General features: G+C 40.6%; 2 protein-coding genes across 8 annotated transcripts in view; one reads left to right on the top strand and one right to left on the bottom strand.

Annotated features, from left to right (window-relative positions):
* The window catches only part of LOC111661217 (uncharacterized), a 54,870-nt gene extending 49,843 nt beyond the window's left edge, over positions 1-5,027 (top strand). For all 7 annotated transcript variants that reach the window (XM_023414720.2, XM_023414719.2, XM_023414717.2 and 4 more), the window contains 5 exons: positions 522-677; positions 772-941; positions 3,272-3,406; positions 4,275-4,412; positions 4,697-5,027. In XM_023414720.2, coding sequence (XP_023270488.2) covers positions 522-677; positions 772-941; positions 3,272-3,406; positions 4,275-4,412; positions 4,697-4,927 — 830 coding nt within the window. In that variant the 3' untranslated portion in view covers positions 4,928-5,027. The remainder of the gene's footprint in view (positions 1-521; positions 678-771; positions 942-3,271; positions 3,407-4,274; positions 4,413-4,696) is intronic.
* Positions 5,028-8,288: 3,261 nt separating this feature from the next.
* The window catches only part of LOC111661191 (chloride channel protein-like), a 37,229-nt gene continuing 20,255 nt past the window's right edge, over positions 8,289-25,262 (bottom strand). The window contains exons 14-24 of the mRNA XM_023414683.2: positions 24,460-24,570; positions 22,934-23,147; positions 22,350-22,483; positions 21,988-22,079; positions 21,355-21,447; positions 20,940-21,027; positions 19,679-19,761; positions 17,991-18,035; positions 15,945-16,049; positions 11,644-11,730; positions 8,289-11,132 (exon numbers count right to left, since the gene is read on the bottom strand). Of these exons, the coding sequence (XP_023270451.2) occupies positions 10,593-11,132; positions 11,644-11,730; positions 15,945-16,049; positions 17,991-18,035; positions 19,679-19,761; positions 20,940-21,027; positions 21,355-21,447; positions 21,988-22,079; positions 22,350-22,483; positions 22,934-23,147; positions 24,460-24,570 (1,592 nt within the window). The 3' untranslated portion in view covers positions 8,289-10,592. The remainder of the gene's footprint in view (positions 11,133-11,643; positions 11,731-15,944; positions 16,050-17,990; positions 18,036-19,678; positions 19,762-20,939; positions 21,028-21,354; positions 21,448-21,987; positions 22,080-22,349; positions 22,484-22,933; positions 23,148-24,459; positions 24,571-25,262) is intronic.

The raw sequence follows: 25,262 nt of genomic DNA, 5'->3' as shown, positions 1-25,262 counted from the left end.
CTCTATAATAACGACACAGCTGCAGATACGCTAATCATACTCCTATTAAAGCTATTACAATTTGTTTTTTTTAGATGAGATCAGGTTGGTCCCTGTGTGTGGCTTTATGGCATTTAAACTAATGTCTGAATGAACAGCTTAGTCTCTGAGGTTGCATCTTCTTCATAGTGTCTCAACAAACCTGCTTATACATACTTATAAGATCTTCAACGTTTGGGGTAAATTAAGTTCTACTTGATTCTACCTCAGTTCTCTTCCAGCATCAACATTTCACATCCTGAGGAAAACACTGTGTTCACATCTCTTGATTTGTGCAAAGTCTAAGACTTCTGAGTGTAATGTCCTCTCATCTCACCTTCTCTAAAAACATGCCACTTTTGAATCTGCTATTTTCACTTAACAAGAGGGAATCTGATATTTAAGTGAGCAGTGAATCCTTAAAATTCTTCTGCAGAATTTCCTGTCATTTGTTTTCTTCTCCTTTTCATGTTGTCCTCTCTCTTGTCTGTTTCCACATACAGACCAGGTGCTCCACCACTCCTCTGCAGATGTCTGGCCTCACACCTACGTCTCACAGGGTCTGTACTGCCTGTCGTCCTCCGACGCCTGGGACCCAATCACCAGCCAGCCCTCGGGCGTGGCCTCGCCTGCTGCAGGCTCCTACATAATGGCTGCTGGTGAGGATTAAATCTTGTCTCTTTCTTATAGTGTCTCTAAGCACTACATAGTGTCCCTGAGCACTGGACGCTAAGTGTTTTATGATTGTTCCAGGTGGCAGCAATGGAGCGGGAGGTACGCCTGCTGAGGGCTTTGAGGGGACGGTGGGTGGTTACCTTCAGCAGCACCAAGCTCATCTGGCCCTGCAGCAGCACAGCCAACTCCAACAGCTCCAACAGCTTCACCACTACCAGCAGCAGATTCTGCAGTACCAACAACAACAGGTGAGTGGTACTGCAACTGTGGACATTCATGTACAGGTACTGATGACTGATACTGTCAACAGTAAGTTAACAACATCAGGTTGTATGTTACAGAATCTATTCCTGACATGATTATGGTCGTATACTCAAAGCACTTGGTTAAGGAAGTTCTCAATCTGGGAGTCTTGACCCCAAAAAGAGGTCACAAGATATCCAAGACCAGTGACATTTAGGAATAGTCAGCTATTTGTGGGCATATGTGAACAATGTGACATCATCCAGGAGAGACTGAAGCCCTGGTTTTTGACTTGAAGGAGCATTTTTTATATATATATATATTTTTTTTTTTTTTTTTTTACATACATTCACCTCAAGTTTTGGAACTTTGAACATGTTTTACTAAATTATCACTAACACAGCACGAGGCTCTATCATAATATGCAGAAAAGGCTAAAAGTTTCAGTACATCTGCTTAAAACCATTGTTCTAATGACTTATTGTATAGATTTGCTTGTACACAATGGTAAATATAAATTAATTTCATTCAATTATATGATAAATATGACATATTGTAAGTTAACATGTTTTAATTTTTAGGTGCAGAAAATTATGTTGTGATGTAAAACAAGTCCTTTTACTCATCTTCTATCACATTTATTTTAACTACAAGGCGCAAAAGCGCGCGTGCGCACACACTTCCCGGTAACTTTCTAGGTAACGTTATTTCTGCGGCACGGTAGCCTCCTATGAAAAGTAACGTTTAACAATCTGCGACACACGCTGAATATAACTTAATGTTACTCTGCCAATTGATGTGTGCTAGCTAGCTTGCAAATTACGTAACGTTCGGCTAACGTTATCAACTTAAAATAGTTGGACAAATTTGCAGGTCTGCGTCAACTTAACTCAATTCACAATGTCAACTGTCCACATTGAGCCCAGTCCGTTTACCTTAAAGTTAAAGCACCGCCCTCACCTGAGGAACCAGCCAGACGGAGTGAGGAGCTGTACACCTGTTAGTGTTGCTGTGTTGAAATAATGGACATTTGTTGTTCCCGCGTGGCGTTTGGGGGCTGAACCCAGCGCTATATCTTCTTCTTCTCTTACTCAGCTGACCACACGTTGCTGCCGCCTGCTGTTAGACTGGAGTACTGCACGGGCACAATTGAACACACACCCTTTTGCGTAGTTTACAACGAGAAATCGTACCTGCGTCCTTTGATGTCAAAATGCGTACCTGCTATGCAAAATACATACAGATTGGCAGGTCTGCTGCTGCAATATTTATAATCATTACCCATCCTGTAGTGGAACAAAATACTGCCATTGAATCTTACTTGGAAGGCATTATATTTCCTTTATTAGCCAATATATAACAAACAATTTGAATACATAACATACAGAATAGGCACCAGGCATTTACTTGCATCATACGTGATATAACTGAAGTAAAAAATCCAAGCAGTTTAAATATTTCCACTTTTAACTGACAGGCTTCATTTCCTTTACACCTGCTGGATGTGTGGGATAAGTCGCTTTTATTGGTGTATATGAGCTGTTGACTCTCAGGCTGCTGGGAGGTTTTCTGCTAATTAAGTGTTGGCATGATGAACTGTGACACCTGAAGACTTTTTCAGCTTCTTGTATTGGTACATTCTCAGAGCTCATTAAATAACTGTGGGTTAAGAAATAATATCCTGAAAAGGTCAGGGACTGTGTCTTGGAAAATGTGCAATCATCTGAGACCTGTTAACTTTACTGTGCGTATTGTATGGTTTCCCTCATGAAGGAGACTATTGAATATATGAAATTACATTCATAATAAAGCCTTGCAATCAGTCAATTTTCAGAGCAACAGTCAATGCATAACAGACGTTTTCCTGATGTTCCCTGCAGTACCATTACTGACTCATTTTAAAGGGATGTTAAAAGCAGTCTCAGACCATTATTAATGACTAGAAGGAAGTGAAAAATGGCAAAAGTATCCTTCCTCCTAAGAAAGTGTCTGGCAAAGACTGCTAAATGCTGGAAGAATAAAACTGCTTTGTCATTTGTTTTGGAATGATGAGGCTTTTAAAACTTCCCAGCTGAAATGCATTTTGATGCAGTAGCTCGCTGTGGCATTGTTGTCCATTAATGAGCAGCTGAAAATGTCAGGAGCTGTGGGGGTTGTTTTAAATCTCTAGTGGGTGGCGATATTTTTGTTCCAGGGAAAAGATTTAAAAATCAAGAAATGCATCCACTGGCCAAGTAACTTGTTGTGTCATTTGTATTGATCGGCAATCAAATCAACCACTTGCAAACATATTAATTTTCTTTCTTTGTCTTTTTTCCTTTCTCTTTACCTACAGTCCATGGAGCACAGGCTACACAGTGCCTCCCATTCCCTCCAAGCCACTCCCAACAGCACCATCCACAGCCTTGGCCCTCCCACCCACCCTCGGCTAGCCGACCTGTGGGGAGCTGCGCAGGTCGAGGCGCACCAGGTAGGCACTCGCCTGCTGAATCCAAATAGTCGGATTACAGCCTTTGCAGACGAGATGATGGTTTAATGTGTTCTGACAGAGGAGCTATGAGAGTTTGCAAGGGCGCAGGGCTACGTGACTAGTCAGAGGCAAACAGGACAGGCATCTCTCTTTAGTCATTGTTGTAGAATGAGTGAAACAACACAGTCATCATGACCATGACAGAATGTCTCATTATGCATGAATGCTCTTTGCTATTGTAGGAAGCTCAGGTTTATGTTGTTCAATCCCATCTATCAGGCAAAAGAGTTCAGAGTAGTTATTTTGTTGTTTTTCTTTCTTGACATTGATATCTGTCATTTTCTGTCTTCTGGGTCTGGCTTTGTTTATATCAGCAGGGATATTTAGCACACATCTATAGTGCAGTGAATGATGGGGAAAAACTGCCAGGGAATTCGGCAAGGTAGGAGACAGGCTGGAAGTCTGCATGGCACTGCCAAAAGTCTGCATGATAGCCTGTAGCGGATCTGATGAATTCTGACAACGGATCTCTTTAAATCTGCCTGGTCTTCAGAGTAGCATGCTGTAAAGTCCACAAGTTTACAACTCCAGGCATTTGGATTCAAAATCTGTGACTGTACCTTTTCTCTCTACACAGGGAGACCACGCTAACTTCAGCACAGGAAACCTGCTTGTCCATCTTCTCTCCTTATATCTGTTGTTTTTTCTTTCTGGTATCTCTTACTAGGATATACTGGAGTTGAAGAACTGATGTCAGTTGGTGATTAAATACGTTAAAATGCCAGTAACCTTTTCAATCACTTTCCATCCTAAAGGCAGTGCAACAGAAAACAACAAGCATCAAATCCGTAAACTTAAATGGTTGCAGGTGGAGATCGCTGGGCAGCTGAGTGGACAGATGGCTGACATGGTCGGAGGAGTGGTGGAGACAGTCGGGGAGGAGCCAGAGCCCGAGTCTGAAGGCATCCCTGAGCAGCATGAAGATGAAGAAGAGGAGCTGACGAAGGCAAGTATCCTCTATGAACTCCTTGTTCAAACATCAAAAACCAAGTCTTCTTTGGAACTGCTGCAACAGCCGCTTGGTTTTGGTTTTTGCTGCATGTGTCTAAAACACTGATGCATCTAAAAGACTGGATTCAAATGAAGGTGATCAATCTAAAAAAAAAACAAACAACAAAGTCAGATATAAATGAGAACAACATGGCCTAATAAAAAGCCTTACTTGCCTGTTGTAGAATCCCAAACTACCTTAATTGCTTTTTTTTACCGCTTAATTTCCTGTCTCAACAGGTAGAAGAGGTAACATTTACCTTGGAGCCAGAGCCGTGCTCTTTGACCCCGTCCCCGCTGAGGGAGGAGGCCCCCTCGACCAGAGGTTCAAGCCCAGGACTGCCAGCACAGACCACCGAATCCATTGTGGAGAGGATACCCTTCGACGTCACGCCCTGCGTCGTCCAATCACTGGAGGAGAAGGACGAAGAAGCGGAGGACGGCTCCATTGTTGTTGTCGCGACCAACTGAATCATATGGTCACAAAGAGACTGACCAAAACAGGAAATAAATACTCCAATAATCAATCAAGCTATTATCCCAACCCCTTCCCCCTTCCCAACTATTTACCCACTTTGAGTGAGAGGCAACGGAAGAAGACTTTTCAGATGGAATCATGGGATGTAATGTACACAAACTATATGCCAAGAAGCCCCATAAGTTACCACGGGAAATGTGGAATATTATGTATGTGACAATGAACTAATGAAACTTTGAGGCAGATGACAGACTTGAATTCAGTGACTGCTGACACAATCTGCGTGAGGATGAGATGGATTAACGAAAAGTTTGGACCAAGGGGATCAAAGAACCGGGACTGTAAGCCAAACAGTGGGCAAACAGATGGATGTGAAATTCTCAAAAAAAAAATAAAACAAAATAAAAAAAGAAGGTAGGACAAGAAGAAGAAAAGGCCTAGTTAAAAAATTCAGTGCAATACAACAAACATGGACACAGCCAGACTTGGGTCAAACAGTATTTGCAAATAACTCTGAGTGCACCAAAAGTAAGTGTGAAACCGCTCAGAAGCAGCAAACGTACCCGGTCAGGGAGCTGCCTGACTTGCTAAATGAGTTCTGGTTTGATTGACAGCTTGCCTGAGCCCTAAGTGAGCGGCTCTGATGCTGTGGACCCGGTCCGATCTGATACTCATAGCATGTGGCGTGCACTTGGAGTTATTTGCAAACACGTGATCTGGACACAACCAAAAGAAAGTGCATGCTTTTTAACAGTGACCTAGCCCTAACAGTGTAACACAGTATACAAAGTAATAATATATCAAATTGCTTTTTATAATAAAAGAAAAAATCCAATAAACTTATATGTATTTGTATGAATGTAAGACTGTATGTATGTATAGTATGTGTGTATGTATGTTTGTATGAATGTAGCTTTATTTGTGTGTAAAATATATATATTCTGGGAAACAGACTCTTCTTGGTGTTGTTCTGTCTAATCAGTTCATCTTTGAGTCCGAGTGAACCTTTGTGCCAAATCTGAAGAAATTCCCTCAAGGTGGTCCTGAGAATGGGACAGACCAACAACCTGAAAACATAATTCCTCCATCTTTGGCTGTTGCCGGTGTGGAGGTATATACAGCAGCCTTTTTAAGAGGCGAGGGCCAGTCAAAAATATCCTTGCCCTGAAGGTCACACAGATAAAATTTATAAGAGCACACACACATATGTCTGCTGAGATAATGCTCTCCCTGCCCAGCCCCCAACCATCACAACCACTGCATATATCAGCTTAACTCCCCTTTATATTATCCTTTTCTAACCAAGTCTTGAGTCAAACAGTAAAAAAAAAAACAGGTCCTGAAGCTGCAGTGTGAAGGTGAGAGGTTTTCTTCAAAGAGCTCCAATAGTTCTTGTAGTCATTAACTCCACTGAAACACTTTAACTGATCACTACAACTGCCCCATTCATTACACTGGCCTACATAAAGACTTCATCACTGTCTGGAGGCAGAGAAGTGCCCTCGTCCATTTAAGTGCTATTATCCTTTTGAGTTCTTATTGAGGCTTTTGTGTGTGAGTCAGTGTTTAACTGTGTGTGTTTGTGTTAATGCTCCTTCAACTCGTAGAGAAAGAAAGACCAGCGATCACAACAGGAAGGCACGAACCGATCAAACCTGTAGACACGTTAAAAAGGAATCAAGCTTTACTATGACATTAATTTAACGTCCTCTCCTCTAAAAGTCTTCAGCTGCAGGAGAGGACAATTCACTCTCACACTCCACTGATCAAGACCTTGATGCCCCTGATCGCTGCGATAATCATCTGTCCTCTATTTGTCCTCTTGTTGCTCAGAGATCTCATCCTGTAAATCGACTGTCCGAGCACACAAGACACACACAGATCCCATCTGAGGAGCCGAAGTTTAAAATAAGCAACACCTGGTTGTATAAAATGAGGGATGCCAAAAAAAAAAAAAAAAAAAAAAAAAAAAAAAAAAAAAATTAATCTTTTTGAGCACAAGTGAAACTAACTATGGTGTCTCTGTCAGATTCAAATGACTGAGATGTCAGTAATAATGAATAATTACAATAGTGTTCAGTCACATTAAATCTGCTCTGCTGAGTCTGTGCCAACCACATCATAGAGTCTCACAAAATGAGATAACCATCATTTTGAAAATTCCTGCAACGCAACACTGAATAAATACCTACACGTACTCTTTAAAAAAATAAAATGAGATAAAAAGCAATTAAGGTATGAAACCACAGGTGGATATGAAACCTGTCACCTTGTTAAATTTAAGGTAAGTTTAAGATGAGAAGCAATCAAGATGGCTTTGGATGGGGGCGTCAAGCAGCTCAGTTGGATGAGCATCCGCCCCATGTGTAGAGGTCCTCGCTGCAGCTGGCCCCGGTTCAAGTCCCGCATCGGACAAGCCCTTAGCTGCATGTCATTCCCTCTCTCTGCCTCCCCATTTCCTGTCTCTCTCTACTGCACTATCAATAAAATATAAATTTTAAAGATGGCTTTGGATGCATCGCTTCAAACAATTAATTTTTTTGTAAATTTAATGGTTACAAAGAAAGTGAATAGAATGTGTTTTGAGGATACAATTTTTTGTATTTTGTAATTCATTGTTATTCTGTGTCAGGACTTGTGTAACTTTGTGATGTCACAACAAAGCAGTCATCGCTTTTAGCCATGCACCAAACCCCGCCCACCTGAACCCACCATCCAACCTCGCAGGATTTGCTTTCTCTGAGTGTTTTCCTGAAATCTGCTATATTTTTATTTGATCACTCAGAAAACCTTCAGCAAATCAGAGGAGAGGCTCAGAGCCTCCTCTCTTCTGATTGGCTCACTGATCTGTTGTTACTAGAGCTCCAGAGAGAAGCCTGAGAGAGGAGATGTAAAACTACATTGAGATGGTTTTTGGTTCTTAAAACAATATATCTTCTTATGGACAATAAAACTTAAAACACCCGAAAACTGGAAAATATGGGACCTTTAATGTTACGTGAGCAGTTCTGACACCACAGAAATAACATTTGTATACCTGAGACTTCAGGTTAGATTCATATCTAAAAATTAAGGTGAAATATAAAATATCTAGAGGAAAATGAAGAAAATGCTTAGTGTAGTAGTATAGTGTTATTGTTATATCTGTGGAAAAATCCTGTGTCTTCTAATGCAAAAATCAATATTTCTACCCTACCTTGACTGAGTTCAGTTCTTGGTCCAGGAGGTTGAGCAAAAGAGACATTTTTCTTTCTGTCTGTCTTAAAATGTGCTGCCTTTCCCCTGTCCTGGTCTTCCTCTACAATCAGCCTGACCTGGATAAAGGTCAAATTCACAACACATGAGGGCGAACAATTAAAGCATTTCACTTAATAAAACTTTATTTAACTACACTGTTCACAGTTTTATAAATTTTGAGATAACATTTGACTCTACTAAAAGATAAATAAATAAATACATGAACCACAACCACAGACAGACAAAGGAAATCAGCACTTAGTCCAGTACAGACCCCCCACCCCCCCTTAAGAAAAGACACACATTTTAATTCACACAGACATAGAGAAAAAGCTTTTTGATAAATCCGCAGGTTTAAAGACTTTTAAGGCAGCACCTGAGAAACTGAGTCCAGAAGATGAAGAGGAGATAAGAGTGTAAGAGAAGATGGAGTGATAAAGGAAAAAGAGTGCACCACAAAAAGAACAAGTTCAACAATGTATAAATGCAGTTATTAAGGTAGAAGATTAAACATGAAGACGTACAGTATCATCAGCAGTGACTTTAAGAGGGTTGAACATTTCCAGTCATTAATTTTGTAGATTTTTAAGAAAAAAAAAAAAAACAGGACATCCACTATAAGTTAGGTTAGGTAAAAGTTAAGACATTACAGACATTAACACTGAAGAATCCCATTCCAGGATGATAGATGTAACATTCTGGAAAGAAAAGCTTCTCTTGTTGTGTACTTGTTGCATTTCTTTGTGCAACATAAGTGTAAATTATCTAACCTACTCATGAGTGATCTTTGTTGAATCTGGGAGGCATCCTTGTTGTCAGGGAAAATGAAAAGAAAAAAAAAAAAAAACTCCAGGATCTCTGCAGTGGGGTTTGGCTGTCGTCAGCCGCCTTTAGCTCCACCATCTATCAACTTAACCGTGATGAGATGAGCTCTGAGGCTGCATCCACAAGGTCAGCACACAATTTGGAGGTCGTTTTGGGGCTTTGGCCAATCTTCCACAGTGGACTGAGCAGCTCCATTAGTCTACTGCTATCCAGATGGTCTGTTGCCAGTTAAAAAAAAAAGAAAATCAATAACTCCTGCTCTCATCCGATAAAACCCTTTTTTTAAAGACACATAAACGGTCAGGTAATGCAGAAGTACTGTGCGGGGATTCACTGGGTTCACTTTTAGTTTGGGCTGCTCAGGTTTGTGTTACTCTTCAGCACAGCATATAATTTTAATAACAACACGACGTAACATATGTTGTGCTGGAAAACACCATGAGATGGGTCCAATCAATCCAAATCCGAAGAGGAACAATGCAAACTATATTCTTATATTATACGTGTATTCCTCAGTAAAGTTTTTAATTGAGCTCTTTGTGATTTAAGATGAGCAATATATATCCTAAGACTAAAGAGACCTCCGCAGTGGTGTCTGGACTGGAGAATAGTCTGACTGAATGAGTTTGCATTTCTATAGACCAATCACAATCATCTTGGGCGGGGAACTTGTTTTGGGGAAACATTTGCACATGGTGAACATTAAAATGGCTGATTCCCCTCTCCAAACATGCTAATGCACACCTTGGTTAATATACATCTCTGTTTCAGATTGTAAAAATTGTAATGGGAAATTTTATTGGATTCATATTGTCAATTAAAAAAAGGAAAAAAAGAAAATGTTTTTTGAGAAGGAAAGGGTGCTTAGCCATGCTGTTCACTTGCTGCACACTTCTAGTACTGTGTAACTGCAAAGCTGTTTCTCTGTGAACGGTGAAATGTTCTCAATTATTCTAAATTATTATTATTATTATTATTATTATTATAAATAAAGTAATACAAAAGAAAAACAGCACTTCCGTGTAATTGCACGATCCAAATCTTCATCAAAACAATTTTCAGCAAGATTTGGTTTTATCAACAACGACCTCGCTCTGCAATAGGTGCCCAATGGCAGGTTTATACCCACAGCTTACATTCAGTGAGGCTTGAGCCACTAACAATGAGATGATTTTTTTCAGGTTTCAGTGGTGAGGCTATTATTGTCTTAAAGCTGTTTGGGCTGCCATTACGACATGACAAGAAAATAATCCTGGAGTAAACAGTAAATTCTTTGCCAAAGATTAAGAAGAGTTTAACCCATATTGATTGAACCCTTGAGACTGTACGTGTGAAAAACAATGAGAAAGAGAAAATGAGGAGAAAGGGTTGCACGACATGTATCAAAAAAAAATGTACACATACAGAGCTCATTAAGGAACGACAGAGAGGTCGGGGCAGACAGAGCGGAGAAAAGGTCTGTGACAGGAGCAGACAGAATCAGTAATGGTGGGATAACGAGGTAAAATGTCCAAAGACCAGAGCAACAAATTAAGAACAGAAGGAAAAACTCACACCATTAAAAAAGTTTTTCATTATAAAAAACACTCGTCTAGTCTAAACCATTGGCTCATCGTCGCTGTCTTCACCCCCATCAAGGAGTTCCTGTAGGGGCCTTAGGGTGGAGAGAGGGATGGAGGGAGAGGGAGGAGAAGGAGGAGCAGTGGAGGAAGAAGGGACAGGGGGAGGAGTGGAGGAGGGAGGGAGGTTAAGGTTGCTGTTGTAACTGCAACTCCTACTGGCTGAGCTGCAGGCCCCCGTACTGCTGGCACCATCATCTCCAGTACTGCTACTGCTGCTGCTGGTGGTGCTGCTGCTCTCCGCCACCTCCCTTGTCAAGCCCTCAATCCACACCTCCGTCTCATTCACATGGGGATGGTGGTGATGGTGGTGGTGGTGATGGTGGTGGTGGTGAAGCGGAGAAGAGGAGGTGGGCAGGGAAGCAGCTGAAGCTGAGGGAGGGGAGGGGGAGGTCGGAGAGGAAGGAGCAGCGGGAGAAGAAGGTGGAGGTTTGTGGTTGCTGATGTCACGAAAGCTGGCCAGAGGAGGACGAAGTCGGACGCCGGAGCGGGTGGAGCCCTCGATGGCTTTCTGGAGCTGGAGGGGAAGGAGGAAGAAGGGTGGAGGAAAAAGTGAAGTGTGAGAAAGGGAAGAAAGAAATGGATAAAAAGCGATGGAGAACAATTTGGTTATCATGAAAATAGAGGGATGGGATGAAGGGATAGATAACACAAGGTAGAAAAGAGAAGGAAACAAGGTTTAGGGATGAAGTAAGTGAAACAAGAGGAGGAGGCAGAGACGGGTAAAGACAGAAGGAATAAAGTAAATCAAAGAAACATACACAGGATATTGATTACGTTCCCAAAACACTCACACATAATTCAAAAGCAAATCAGGAGCAAGAAGTGGATATTTTTTCTTTCCTCCAAAGTCAAGACGGACGAGGAAATACCTCTGAAAGTCGAGTATATTAAAAAAGGAAAAAGGCTTTTTTTTGGCCTCAGCTCAATGGGAATGTAATTTTGGGAAAAAACGTACTGCTTTGCTTTTGGTTACAGGTGACCTTCATTAGAGAGGTTGAGATTGGAAAAAAGGAAAAGATTCTTACCTCTTTCAGCGCCACCACCCCCACCAGTTTGCCAATACTGGTCACATAAGCGTGACTTAGCCCCAGCAGGGAGAATAAGGTGTGAGTCTGTGGAGACAGAGTGAAAAAGGTCACACGGCAAATTATGACAAAGTCCTGCCTTTTTTCTTTCTTTTTTTTACCTGCCTTTTTTAAAAAACTTTTTTTCATCTGTCTGCGGCTTCAGACGATTTACAGGCTTAGTGCTTCTCTGTCTAGACGCAGTGTCACACAGACAGAGAGATGAAAGCAAACTAGCTCCAGGTGAACCACAGAGAGAACAAGTCCTTGAGTGTGTTTCCATGCACCAAGTATTCTGTTCATATTCGGCTGAGGTCACTTTGGATGAGCTCTTTGTATGCACCAGCACACCTCAATCACGAGGCCCCTTTTGCACATGAATAAGCAGAATATTCTGGATATTACCATGAGAATGAAATCACACTGATAAGGAGAAAAATAATAACAATAACGGTGCAAGGTGTTTACACGCTTCAGTATCCTGCAGACATCTGCAAATCCTGGATCACCTTCACATGTGTCAAGAAAAGTGTGTCACAGGGAGGTAAAATAGAAATGGAAAGAGTAAATTAAATGAATTTTTTGGGTGTCATTATTGATCACAAGCTGGAAACCATACATAAATTATGTGAAATAAAAATCAATTGTACTTCTGTATAAAGCGAAGGACCTGCTACCTGAGACTGCACTGTCTATTCTGTGCTATTCTCATCACCTGTTGTGTAGAGCTTTGGAGAAGTGCATTTAAAATTCATACAAATCAAATTTTCCTGCTACAGAACAGAGCTATAAGAATTATAAACAGATGTCCTTGTAGACTATCAAACTGCTCAGATATTATCTGAAGCTCACAATAAATGAGACCAAAGAAGGTAAAAAACATAGTTTAAATGAGACAGTTGTTATTATCTTAAAGGGAATTTTTATGTTCAACAAAATCAGAACTAAAACAAATTTGAAAAACAGATGTATTTCTGTTAGAAGGCTGGAATTTTGGAACAAACTTGAATGAATTAATGTGTAAAACAAACATTGTTTAAGAAACTGTAAGCTAATAATTATTCTTTTCAGTTCCTTATTTTTTGTAATTATGGATAGTAATTATATTCATTAACAATAATCTGCCATGTACTTTCTTGATTAGTCATTCATCGCAAAAAATCTGACATTTTATTCAAACAGTGGAAAGCCCAAGTTATTCAGTCCATCATAACAAAGAACGGAGAAAACACCTGTTATATTTTAGTAGCTTAATTATCAAAAACTGTTGCAGATCACTTTTCAGTAAATAAGCTATTTGTGTGTAGCCAAAAGCTACAATGTAAGACTGTAACCTTTCTGACACTTCAACATTTTAGATGAGCAATAACAAATATTTTTTGAGCTCCTGCTGAAAATGCAACATCAGAACTTCCATCTTAAAAATACCACATTTTCATCATCACAGCTGAACAGCTGGATGGCAGCAGTGGACTAGAAGTTAGAGAAGAAGGATGGTTTTTCATTTGGGTAAGTTAATGAGTAAAGACATTTATGATTTAGGTGGAATATACCACATCTAGCAAGTGCAGCTTTTAGTGCTCAATAAACACAAATTACCAGAGCGTTAATCATCATGCCTCACACTATGAAAATGAAATGAAACATGAACAAGCCTGAACAATTCCCCCTCCCTGACCAACTGCTGTTAAGGTGTCCTTGAGCAAGGCACCTCTCCGTGTTTGTACAAACTTTCTTCATCTACAATCAACAGGGGAGAACTCCCACACATAAACGTTTGGGTTTTGACCTAACAACCCCCTCCACCCACTGACTACAGTAAATAAGATTCTGTTCTCAGTCAAACAAAATGAAGCCTTGCTGGGTCTGCCTCCATTTAGTCAGACGACACTGTGAGAATAAATCACAGTCTCCACAGAGTGTTTTTCATGTGCCATTACCCCTCTGTCAAGGTTATCCACATCCCCGGCTGAATGAGATGTTACAGAAGTAAACAACTTAAAGAGCCCAATGTGGGAACATCAACAAAAGACCTGACGACAGCTTGAGGTGCTGAACTCCATTTATATACCTCTCTACTTGTATAATACCTGTGACAAAAAAAACATCAACTCTTATCCACGATGAGTTTACACTTTGTATTAAAATCAACTGCAGGCCATCTATCCAAGTAATTTCATGCAATTTATGAAGTAATGAAAAATCAATCTGAATGAAAATGGAAGAAATTGACAATATTTCTCAGTATCTGAGACTATTTTTTTGTTCACTTGAGATATTCACCTTTTTAAATGAAGTAATTTGCAATAAATGGTGATGGGGATTTTTTGGATGAATAAGAATGAATTGGTTCAGCCTCATATAAAGGTGATGTTACTGTGCATGAAACTTGAAAGCAGATGAGCCTGAGTCTTTGGGTATTTGAGCAGTAACTTTATGCTCCTGGGAACTTATTTTTTCACAGGACAGGAGTCCGGCTGATGACAGTGCAACAGGTTTTGATGTGTACAAGTTCTACAAAATCTTCAAAGGTCCCATATAGCATAAAGGTAGATTTCCATGTGTTTTTTGACCATAAAGCAGGTTTAGGTTCTATATTAATACTGTCAAAGTATCAAAGTGCTCAGTCCACAGAGAATTGCACACAGCCTGTATTCAGACACTGATCCTTAAAATGAGCTGTCAGGACTTAACTTTGTGATGTCACACCAAAGCAGTCAACCTTGCAGGATTTGGTTTCTCTGAGTGTTTACCGGAAATCTGCTATATTTTTTAGCCAAATAGAAGAGAGGCTCAGAGCCTCCTCTCTTTTGATTGGCTCACTGACCTGTTGTTACTAGAGCTCCAGAGAGAAGCCTGAGAGAGGAGATGTAAAACTACACTGAGATGGTTTTTGGTTCTTAAAACCACAAACATATCTTCTTATGGATCAACACTTCAAATAAAACACAGAAACTGTAAAATATGGGACCTTTAAAGTCTACGCAAAAAGGCCTCAAACAAATGTTGAGCTTTCACTTAAAGAAAAGTGGTTCCCAACAAATGCCCACTGATTAAAGAGATGTCTGGTGTGCACAACAGGTCCCAACACAGACTAATGAAGTGACCATTTCATACACTAAAACATCAATCAATACTCATTTCAGTGGTTAATTCATTAAAGTGATAATATGGCCGTTGCACATGCTCGGAGAGATTACGTCGACCTTCAGGTCAATAAAAAAAATGGAAAAAAGTACATTTTTCACTTGTTGGGAAATTTCCAATTTGACAAACAGCTTTACCACCAAATGAACAAATCTATTTCTGTATTGAAAGAATTTTAATCTCTGGATACTATAATGTTCATTATAATGACTTCAATCTCAAAGAATCTGATTTAAATAAGTGCCTTTTAAGTCACTTTCTATCACCGAATGAGGTAACACAATGGTGACTGAGCCCATGACCCACTGATGAAATTATATAGAACTCTTTGTATTTTACAGTTTTATGAGCTGGGTGTCTGATATGACTCACCTGCAAAAACAAAAGGAACATTAGTCACTAACACAAAGTTCGTGTGGGGGAACACACATGTGTGGTTCAAAAACATTTACATTTGGTGCATTTACCACATATGGCCAAAGATAACAAAAGGGAGATCTTTGAGATTGCTAGTTTAAAAGTACCCAGTGGGATTTTTGACAATTCGTAGCACTATTGAGCAATGTTTTTTTATTTTCTTTACTTGAATCTTGAGCATGTGCACGAGGATGCACACCCACACACAACTGCTGATGGTTTCAGACTATTCCACATATCAGCAGTTGATGCTGGTAAACCTAAGGCAAAAACAGTGTGCCAGCAAACAAGCTGCAAAAACACATGAATGCAAACAATACGAGGTCCAAAGAAATCCATTCAGTTCATTTGTGAGGCCTCAGGGGTGCATGCAACGTGGTTCAGTGATAACCACTGAATGTAAACAAAAGTCTGTTTATTTCCAAGAAAGCTGAACAGGGTATCTTTAAATTGTCGACCAATAAAACCAGTTTTTACCATCAAATGAAACTGCCTTTCTCTACCTGGCTGATTTATAAATACAAATAAACTTGGCTTGGCTCTCAGTAGTTTGCATTTTAGAATGAACCCTTGCCCTTGTTTTGCCTGGAAATGCTTCCTTCACAGAATATAAATTACAGTAAGGAAGCAAAGTGTTGCACTGGGATTTATCTGTCGACCTCTGTGACGCCTGTTTATCTTTCTCTCTCTGCACTTACCTTGTGTAACGATGTTCTCTCAACCAGCTGGAAAGGGGAAGGGTCCACTCGTATCTCATCGATTTCCATCGGCTTGTCCATCTCTGCCTCTTCCCACGCTTTGATCTGCAGCAGCAAATAAGAAGCAAGGTTACAGAGGTGAATGGACTGGCTTTAGCTCAGAGTCGCTTCTCGAGTTGAGCCAGAGGGTTTCATGAGTCATATACATATAGCAAGTGATTAAATATATATCAGGCACCAGATTTTACAGTTGCATAAATAATCAATACGCTGTGAAGTATGTTTGGATCAAACTGAAGGTGTGAGTGTTCGTACAGTCAGTGTGTGGCTGCAGGTGATAGATGGTAGTTAGCTTCCACTGAGGAGAGCTTTACAGCTGTGAGAAACCTTGAATCCATGTGTTGTTGCGTCCTTGCATGTCTGCGGCCTCCCCTCTGAGATTTAGGATGTCTGACACCTTTTAGCCTCTCTATGGATTTTACCTGTGAGCCTCAGCCTGCGCTGACAGGGGCAGCAGTCTTGTAGGATTTACAGGGAGAGGTTATGGGGCGTTTTGGTAAGGTGCCAGGAAGAGTAAAGGGACGGCAGCAGACAGAACACGACTGGAGGCACAATATTGTTTTGGAGCTCTTAACAAGAAAGATGTCTCATTTAAAATTCAGTGTCACTTTGCAGTTTGAAAAGTGCCCCAGTTCTGAATCTTCCCCTAAAATGTGACACACATCTCAAACATCTGTGACCTACATGTGACATGGATTTGAATGCCAACACTGAGCTCTGACAGCTTTGACTCCATTGTAAATAAAGCTTAAAGCATTCATCTGGGACTGTTTTCAGTTTTGTTTCAATGTTTCACTTGGCAGTTCCAATCATGTCAAAGAGACAAACAAAAACGGTGAGAAGCCAAACGTGTTCATATGATAAAGTGTTGGTAGATACACATCCACTCAAAACTAAATAGGTCACACCGTAAACTGAAATGTGCTTGAAATGGCTGAAATTCTGTAAATGTCACTCTCCAAATGTATTTCTAAAGACATGTTAGTTCAGACTGGTGAGAGAAACAGGTGAGGTTCCTCATTTCTGAATTTAACACAATTGATTTCTTTAAATTTAAGAATAACACTCACAAATGCTCTAAAGGATCAACTAAAGAGTAAAAAAGCTCTTCGCTGAAACATGTGACTTCAACAAGTGACTCCTACTTCTGTAATATTGCACATTTGCATATAGAAATATAATGTTTTTACCCCTAAAGGTCACTTTTATTTGTGTGAAACATTAAAAAGCTCTTGGAATATTTAACATTGCAAATTAACAAGAGTCTAATATATTGATAATCTATAAATCTATGCATGGGGTGAAATAATAGGAAACTGTCTGAAATGGAAAAAAAATATTTAGTACCACACCTGCAGACAATGAAGATACCTAGAGAGTGATTGCAAATAAAATCAGAACCAGATTTATTCTTGTTTGTTTGTTTGTAGCTGATGAATGCCGAAAAAAATAGAAAAAGTGGTTTAACATCAATAACTCATCAAATGTTCAAATGAAAATAACAGACAAACACTACTACGTTCTTAATAATATTGCTTCAGCAACTATTATTATTACAGAGGCGTGCTCAGCTCTGTGTAAGTCAAAAGATGTTTGATAAATATATTTTGTTCTCAAGCTTCAAGAGTGAAAGTGAAGGATTTTAACTTAAGTTCAAAATTTTACTTTTAACAGTTGGAATAAATACAGGCCTAGTTTTTAAGGGTCATGTCACACAAACGTATGTCTACTTATACAGATATAACAGAGGTAAATGGAATTCTGATTGTGGTGTGACTCAACATTTTATGAGGATTTTTTCTTAGGCAGAAAGTAGATCTAACTTGGTTACCCTGACATGTGCCAAGGGGACCTGAGACTCAATGTGGACTCAAGGTTTGGTGACTCAACACAGACGTGCAAGTATTTCATCATCATGTTATAAATAATGAAGTAGGCATTTCTGTAAAACCCTTCAAATCCATCATCCCTCCATCATTACCATACCTCTTCTGGTGTCATTGTGTCGGACAGGGGCGGAGGACAGGGCTCCTACAGACAGACGAGAGATGAGACATGTGTGTGAATGATTTTATAAAAACCACCTCTGTCACCTCTGTCCCTCTGATCCAGAGCTGAATGTCACCTCTAAGTCTGGGAAACTTTCTCTGAATCCTACATGCAGGGAGCCATCTGTACAGGATAATGTAAATAACAATATCATTTGAATATTACAAGCAAATACAACAAGTGATTCATCTATAAGTAATCTTAAAAAATACAACATTTAATCTAGAAATATATCAAAGTGTCTCTTTCGTAGTGACACTTGTTTTGTAATCAGGTTGCTGTCGTCCAGTTTCTTCTGTTCATCTTTCATCACTTCCACAGCAGCTCCAGCAGCTCTGTGAGTGAGCTGGATGGAGTAAGTGAAATCCAGGCCAACATCCGCTGTGACCTGTTTTGTGAAGCATGGCCTCCTTCATTCATTCAGTCACTCACTCGCTGTCTGGACAGGTTGGTTGCTTCTGTCCTTGAAGCAACAAAAATACTGGCAACTTACTAACAGAGTGACACAGTTTCTGTGTCCATGGCAGGACGGGGATAGTTTTGTTGTCAAGGTATTTTTTAAAGACTTCTTGTTATTTGTTTTTCTCACCTGCACAAATCATCTATTGCATCTTCGGTGTAGTTTTTTTGTGGTTTTTCACAGCAGTAAGACGAATGTAAGAATGAACAAGATGCTGACACTGTTATACCAGCCAGATAATATTCTAAAGGTCAGTGTTTGGTTACCTGCCATCAGTGGCTGTTAAGTAGACAAACACCTGATTCACAGCCAGATTTCAGCCGCGGTTTGGCCTGATTGCTGGTGGCAATTTCCCCACTGTCCGTCTATTTGATATTCAAGGCTGTAGAACTGTGGCTCGCTGTTGTAAAAACAATCCCCCCATTGCAAGAATAGGATTGAGTCCAAAAACATAATAGAGAATCAGACTGGTAATTCATAAACCGCAGTGGTGGGCACGACAGAAATCAAATTCTAATCTTGCAAGCTTACAAGCATATGCTTATTTCCAGTGCTGTTTCCATTCCTGCTTGTATAAACAGATGACATGTATTGCTTTCCCTGTGAGCCAGGCTCACTGCCAAGCAGAATAATAACTCTACCTCCAGTCTCTGGCTTCCCCCATTTCCATATGAGACAAGGTTGAAAGAAAGATGCTCGACTTCGGGGAGTTTGTCTGAGGACGGGGAGCAGTTGTGTATTCATGTGCCTCTGTCAATCAGATAAGTGTGTATTTGCCTGAATAGAAAGCAGACCCCATAATGAAAAATTCACCCTGTAAAAAATAAATAAAATAATGAATAAATATTTATATCCCAGCAGTGCCAGTGTGAGTGCAGGGTTTTGGGATTGGCATCGCCAAAAATGACGAGGTATCATTTGCATTTCAATGGTTCATAACACAAGGGGAAACGTCTTGGCTACTCAGTACACTGCCAACATCTCTAAATAGTTAGAGAGCAGAGGGAAAGGGCACAGAGGTTCGAAAAGACACAAAACACAAAGAAATGTCAACACACACACAAGATGTAAGATTACTAACATGACACACAGAGTGGGCTAATGCACGCTTACTGCAGTTCTTGTATACGTGAAGACAAACACACACACACACACACTCACACACCTGTGACTGTCTCTCCGTCTGTCTGTTCTTAGGGGAGAAGAGATTCCTGAGTGTTTTCCTCACAGACTGCAGAGGACCTTTGTCTGTGTGGGAGAGAGGTAAAGAGGGAGACGCAGTGGCTGAAGGTCAATAAATTATACAAACTTAAAGCCTTTGGAGCGAATAACCAAACTGCAAATGGAGGTTTTAGAGATACTGCTGCAACCCCAGCAACTCCTTATTGTTGTTGCCTGGATACCATTTCACTGGGAGATTGACTGTTGTTGTGTGTGATAGGCTACTGACAGACAGACACACACGCACACACACCAGCTGGTCACTTGCAGTGAACATGCTGCCAAACCGTCCCTCACTCCTGTTAGTTGCAGTTATTCATTCCAATGGTTTAGCATCTGTGTACAAACAAACAAGCTTAAGTCGATTTGGTAAACCCCATTCACACATATGGCCCCAAAGAATGTAGATTGATAGGATCACTTTATTGTGAACTGAACAAAGACGTATTTTGTGAGGGCACCATGACCTTGACCTTTGACAATCAAAATCCAATAAGTTCATCCTTGAGTCCTAGATTCAACAAAGTGACTACTGAGTGTTGCTCAATAGCTCCAACAGTCGAAAACTCCACAGGGAACATTAAACTCACCTATGTGACATATTTACAAATATAAATATGGCTCATTAAAAGTGTACATTCTTCTACAGGTTGTATAACATCATTTCATACTTCTTAAGCACCAACGAGATGTGCTTGTGACCTCTGGGCTCTGATGTATTTAACACATACGAGAACCTAGTGAGCTCCATGCACCATCTGGGCTCTGACTAAATGCTTAGTCATAACAGTTGACATTTTTTTTCTGTGTAGGGGAGACATAGCAAAAAATAAATCCTATTACATCATCCTAGTGAGCAAAACTTGTCTGAAGGAATCAATATTACTGTGACAAGCCCCATAAGGCTTTTGTTCCCCAGCCTCGACTGCATGCCACACAACACTCCAAGTGTAACGAAGCTAAGGAGGAGAGATCAGAAACTGTGATTGTCCTCCACGGTTTGATTTGTTTCAACATTAAAGTGGACGTCAGGGTGGCACCAACAGAAACTTAATTTGAGGGTTCACAAGCAGGAAAACCGGAACAAGTCAAGTCTTTATCCTTTGATAATCACAGCAAGAACACTATAGATATTTTAGAGATAATGTAAGGATGTTAAGTAAAACTAAAAATGTACTCAGAAATGTGTAGTCCTCTCAGCTCACCAGGAACAGGAGCAGTGTGGTTTGACGAAGGCTCCTGGGGTTTTGTAGGAGGCAGGGGGCCGTTCCTCTCCTCCTGTACTGGACTGCCCTGCAGATGACAACCAGACGTAACTAAACTAAGTAAATGTTATAAATAAAGCACTTTAAAAACAAATATTACAAGTTATTGGATAATGACATGACATTTAATTCAAAGATGAAATAACAATGTTTTAAACTGAAATGAAAACAAACTGTGGTATTTTTGGCAAATAAAATGTAGAGGCAGATGGAAAAGTCACAGCAACAACAATGATGGCAGTCAACAATGAAAAAACATAAAGCTATCATCCATATACTGTTTAGGCTCAGTACACTTCAAAGGGAAACAAAATGCTGATGGTTTGATATCAGAGGTTACAAATTAGACTCTGACCTTCTCTCCGTCCTCCTCTTCCTCCTCATCTACGAAGGCAAAGGACTCCCAGCTGTGTTTCTGAGACTGGTTCTGTTCCTGCAGACTGCTATCCTGAATCCAAATCCAGGTAAACAGGTCAATATGGACTGATGTTGTCAGAATATCAGAGCTGAATTCAGTGTAAATGACAAACTATGTGCTTTACTTTTAGTTGCACAACCTCACTCAGCTTGAACTCCTATTAACAAATTTTACACAGTTCTTATGTTTGTCCTTTCGGACTCTAAGTGAAATAAAGATGTGGCTGTTTGACTTTCCCGGCTGGTGTCATAACTAAAAAAAGAGTGTGTACATTTCTTCTTTTAACTGTCTGCATGTGTTCTTGCTCTTCATGATACCAAAAGCATTTCAGCTCACAGAAAGCATTTGTTAACACCAAATCAAACCAAGTGGCTTTCCACCAGGTCCAAGGCGTCACATTACAGAACGGTTACTATGATCTCTGTTATCTCACACAAGGACAGAAAATAATCAACATCAGTGTCATTCATCACTAATTCAAAAAAAGCCATCGCTGCAAGGACTTTCTTACATATCATGGAGGCCTTAAATAAGACGTTGACCACCAGCTGAAAATAGTGTGGTCCTCACCTGCATGAGGAGCCTCCTCTCTGGTGACAACCACCAATCACAGAGAGCCAGAAGCTCCAACCTGTCGACGCTTCCCAGAAGGATCATAGACTCTGGAAGTAGGAGGAAAAATTACTTGGATGACTAAAGAGAGCTTGTTCATAGCTGAACTACCATGCTCATTTTCTTGGTTTCATTGAATTTTCAAAAACATTAAGTAGGTAGTGTCTTTTAGATATTAAACTTGTGTAGCTTAGTGTTAATGATACAGGAACTGTACAATCTGGATTTGAGAGAGCAAAATGAAAAACTTTTTTCTCATTTTCTTTACATTTTTTTTGGACTGCAACTGTTACATTTAAAAACACAGTTAACTCTTCTACCTTTTGAGTCGACCAGTGGGATTGACTTGAGTGAAGAGGAATCCAGAAGGAGCTTGACTTCTCTGTAGGTCGACTCAGACGATATAAAGTTCACCTTCCTCACCATGATGTCCCCAACAAAGATGTTGTATTGGCTGTGGGACAGTGGAGTGAAAATACTTGTTAACACTGGTTTACACGTGTTTGCAAGGTTTGCAAATTTCCCCACTGCAGGACTATTAAAGGACTATCTTATCTTATGTTTAAGAAATACATACATACAATGCAATACAAGCACGCCCTCAAAGTGCAATCTAGAAGAAAAACATTAACTGGAAGCAAAAATTAAACTTTTAAGACTGACTAAGCACCTCTGTCTTTAAAGTCTTTTAAAGGAAGGTTCCCTGATCCTCTCACTTGACCCACCCCACTTAATTTTTTTTGTCTGCCCACAGTTGCAAGGTCATAGGGCATATTTGTTTGCTTGTTGTTTTCATACAGAACATTAGACTGATGCAAAAGCAATATAAGAAAGCCATGACCTAAAATACAAGCCTCGTTATTCCCCAACATGGAAACATCTAGTGTGTGACATCAGCACACACCTCATGTGTCCGAAGCCGAGCTCCGGCAAGTATGGCAGCTTCTTGACTTGGATGATGGAGTCATACAAGGAGGGCTGCAGGCCCTGGGCCACCATGTTGGCCAGGATTACTGCCACCATCATGGGCAGGATGTGGGAGATCTGGCCTGTCAGCTCAAAGCATATAACCGCCGTGGACACCGTGTGAGTCACCGCGCCAGTCAACGCTGCCGCTCCTGTCAGAGACATGGGATGGGATGATGAGGGGAGGGAGGTAGGGAAAGCGGGTGGTGGAAACAGCAGTGAGGGATGGGGAATAAACAAAGAGAGAGGACAGGGTAAAAGATCATTGTAGAGAGAGAGAGGATTGAGAAAAGAAGAGAAAGCAGCAAAGAGAAAGAAAAAGTAGAAGCAGGACAGAGGGAGTTAAGATGTAAACATGGGCAGGGAGAGAATAATAAAAAAAAAAGTGAGGAAGAGGGTAAAAGAGCAGGTGGTCAAAGAATAATGGGCACGATAAATAAATGAGGGACTTCACATGAATAATATCAAAGAGAAAAATAAAAAAAAGGAGATCACATATTAAGGTAAGAGGGAGGAGGGCAGAGAAAGGGTTGCTAAGTGTAAAAGACAAAAACGGTGAGAGAAACAGGAAAGAAAAACTCCATGAGCAGGTTCTGAAGAGAAAGCAGATTAACAGGAAGACAGGAAGCAAGCTAAGATCACAGGACAACATTGAAGAGAGAAAGATAACGGGAAGAATAAAAAGACGAATCAAACAAAGGAAGAAACAGGAAGGGCAGGAAAAACATGAGGTAGGAAGGAAGGAATGAAGGAGAGATCAAGGTAGAGAGAGGAGGGATGGGCTTTGTAGGGCAACAAGATGGGGAGTGAAGGAAGGCCGCGTTTCTGGGTCAGTGGCTGGGGAGGGGACAGCAGAGGGAACCGACGGTGACATTTAACTGTCAGAGCAAAGCGACCACATGCTCTGACGGAGAGGAAGAAGAGGAAGGAGAGGATGACAAAGGACGGGAGGGAGATGAGGAAGATTAGGTGGGGAGGACGACTTGACAACGAGTGACAACTGGAGGGCCAGAGAGGTTGACAGGAGAAGAGGAGGAGAAGTTAGAAGGAGAGCGAGGACGGGAGAAGTGACAGAAGAGAAGGAAGAGGACATCGTGGCCACTGCTGACAAGCTGAGGGCGCAGGAGGTTGACAGTTAAGGAGGAGGAAGAGGAGGACAGGGAAGGGGTGAGAGGAGGGAGGGGTGGACAGCTTGACAGTAAGGCTACAGTGATATGATTTTTAAAATATGCAACATGATTGATGGTTATATGCTAAATATTGTTGTATTGTGCCTTGATTACATCATATACTGTCACATCTTTGGTAATTACCCCAGCAGGTTAGTCTCGCCCTGTCAACAGCTAGTCAGAACTGGGGGTCAGAGGGAGGTGAACACAAGTTGCAGGTGTATGTACACTGACAAAACTGTGATTAAACTAAGGAGAGGGGGGAGGTTGCTAAGAGGAGGAAAGGAAGACTAACCAATGACTGCGTACCCTCCAGGGATGATGCGGTAAAGGATGCCGTCAAACACAATCCCATGAGGAAACAAGGTGGCCATGATCTCCCCTACCAGCCTGCCGAAAGCAGCTCCTGCATAAGGAGAAAAGGAGTCACAGATTACACTTCAAACTGTACCTTCAAAATAAAAGATTCCTCTTTACAGATTTCAATAAGTGGCTTCCTACTGTAATTAAATCATAATCTCACCAATTCTGAGACACCTGTAAGAATAATAAACAAACACAAATATAACAGTCAGCCTCTATTGGTCTCGCAACTTGATTTTTCAATGTACAGTATATCACAGAGTGTTTCAGTGTTTCTAGTGACAGCAGATGGTGGAAAGGCTGATGAAAGAAATCACTTCCAACATGATTATCCTCTTCAGTAAAGACGCCAGAGTAGATGAGGACAGACAGAAAACAACTTCCTATTTGCAACAAGAGGCCTGTTCAGAAATGCTATGTAGCATCTACTGGTCTGTTATTCTATTTTACAGCTATTAGACAGCAGACAGGAAACTCCTAAACCCCCTCAAATTTTCCAAGTCACTAAAAGCTCAAAACATCATCACTGTGAGAGAAAAACACCTGTTTTCTGGTGCTTTCATTTTTCACGATGCTCTCATTTAAAAAAAAAAATGTCATGCTTTCTGCCACCGTGGTGCGTGACTGTGCAAAAGGCTGCATTTTCAAACCATCGCGAAATACAGACACATGATATGACCTATCCATCTCTGGGGTTGAATTTATTCATTTGAAGTCTTTTACGGTTGGTAAAGA

Source organism: Seriola lalandi, unplaced genomic scaffold (assembly GCF_002814215.2).
Source record: "Seriola lalandi dorsalis isolate HSWRI2012SDOR001 ecotype SW California unplaced genomic scaffold, Sedor1 jcf7180002054538, whole genome shotgun sequence".
Lineage (NCBI taxonomy): Eukaryota > Metazoa > Chordata > Actinopteri > Carangiformes > Carangidae > Seriola > Seriola lalandi.
Note: the sequence above shows the minus strand (reverse complement) of the source record. Positions and strands in the feature narration are given on the sequence as shown.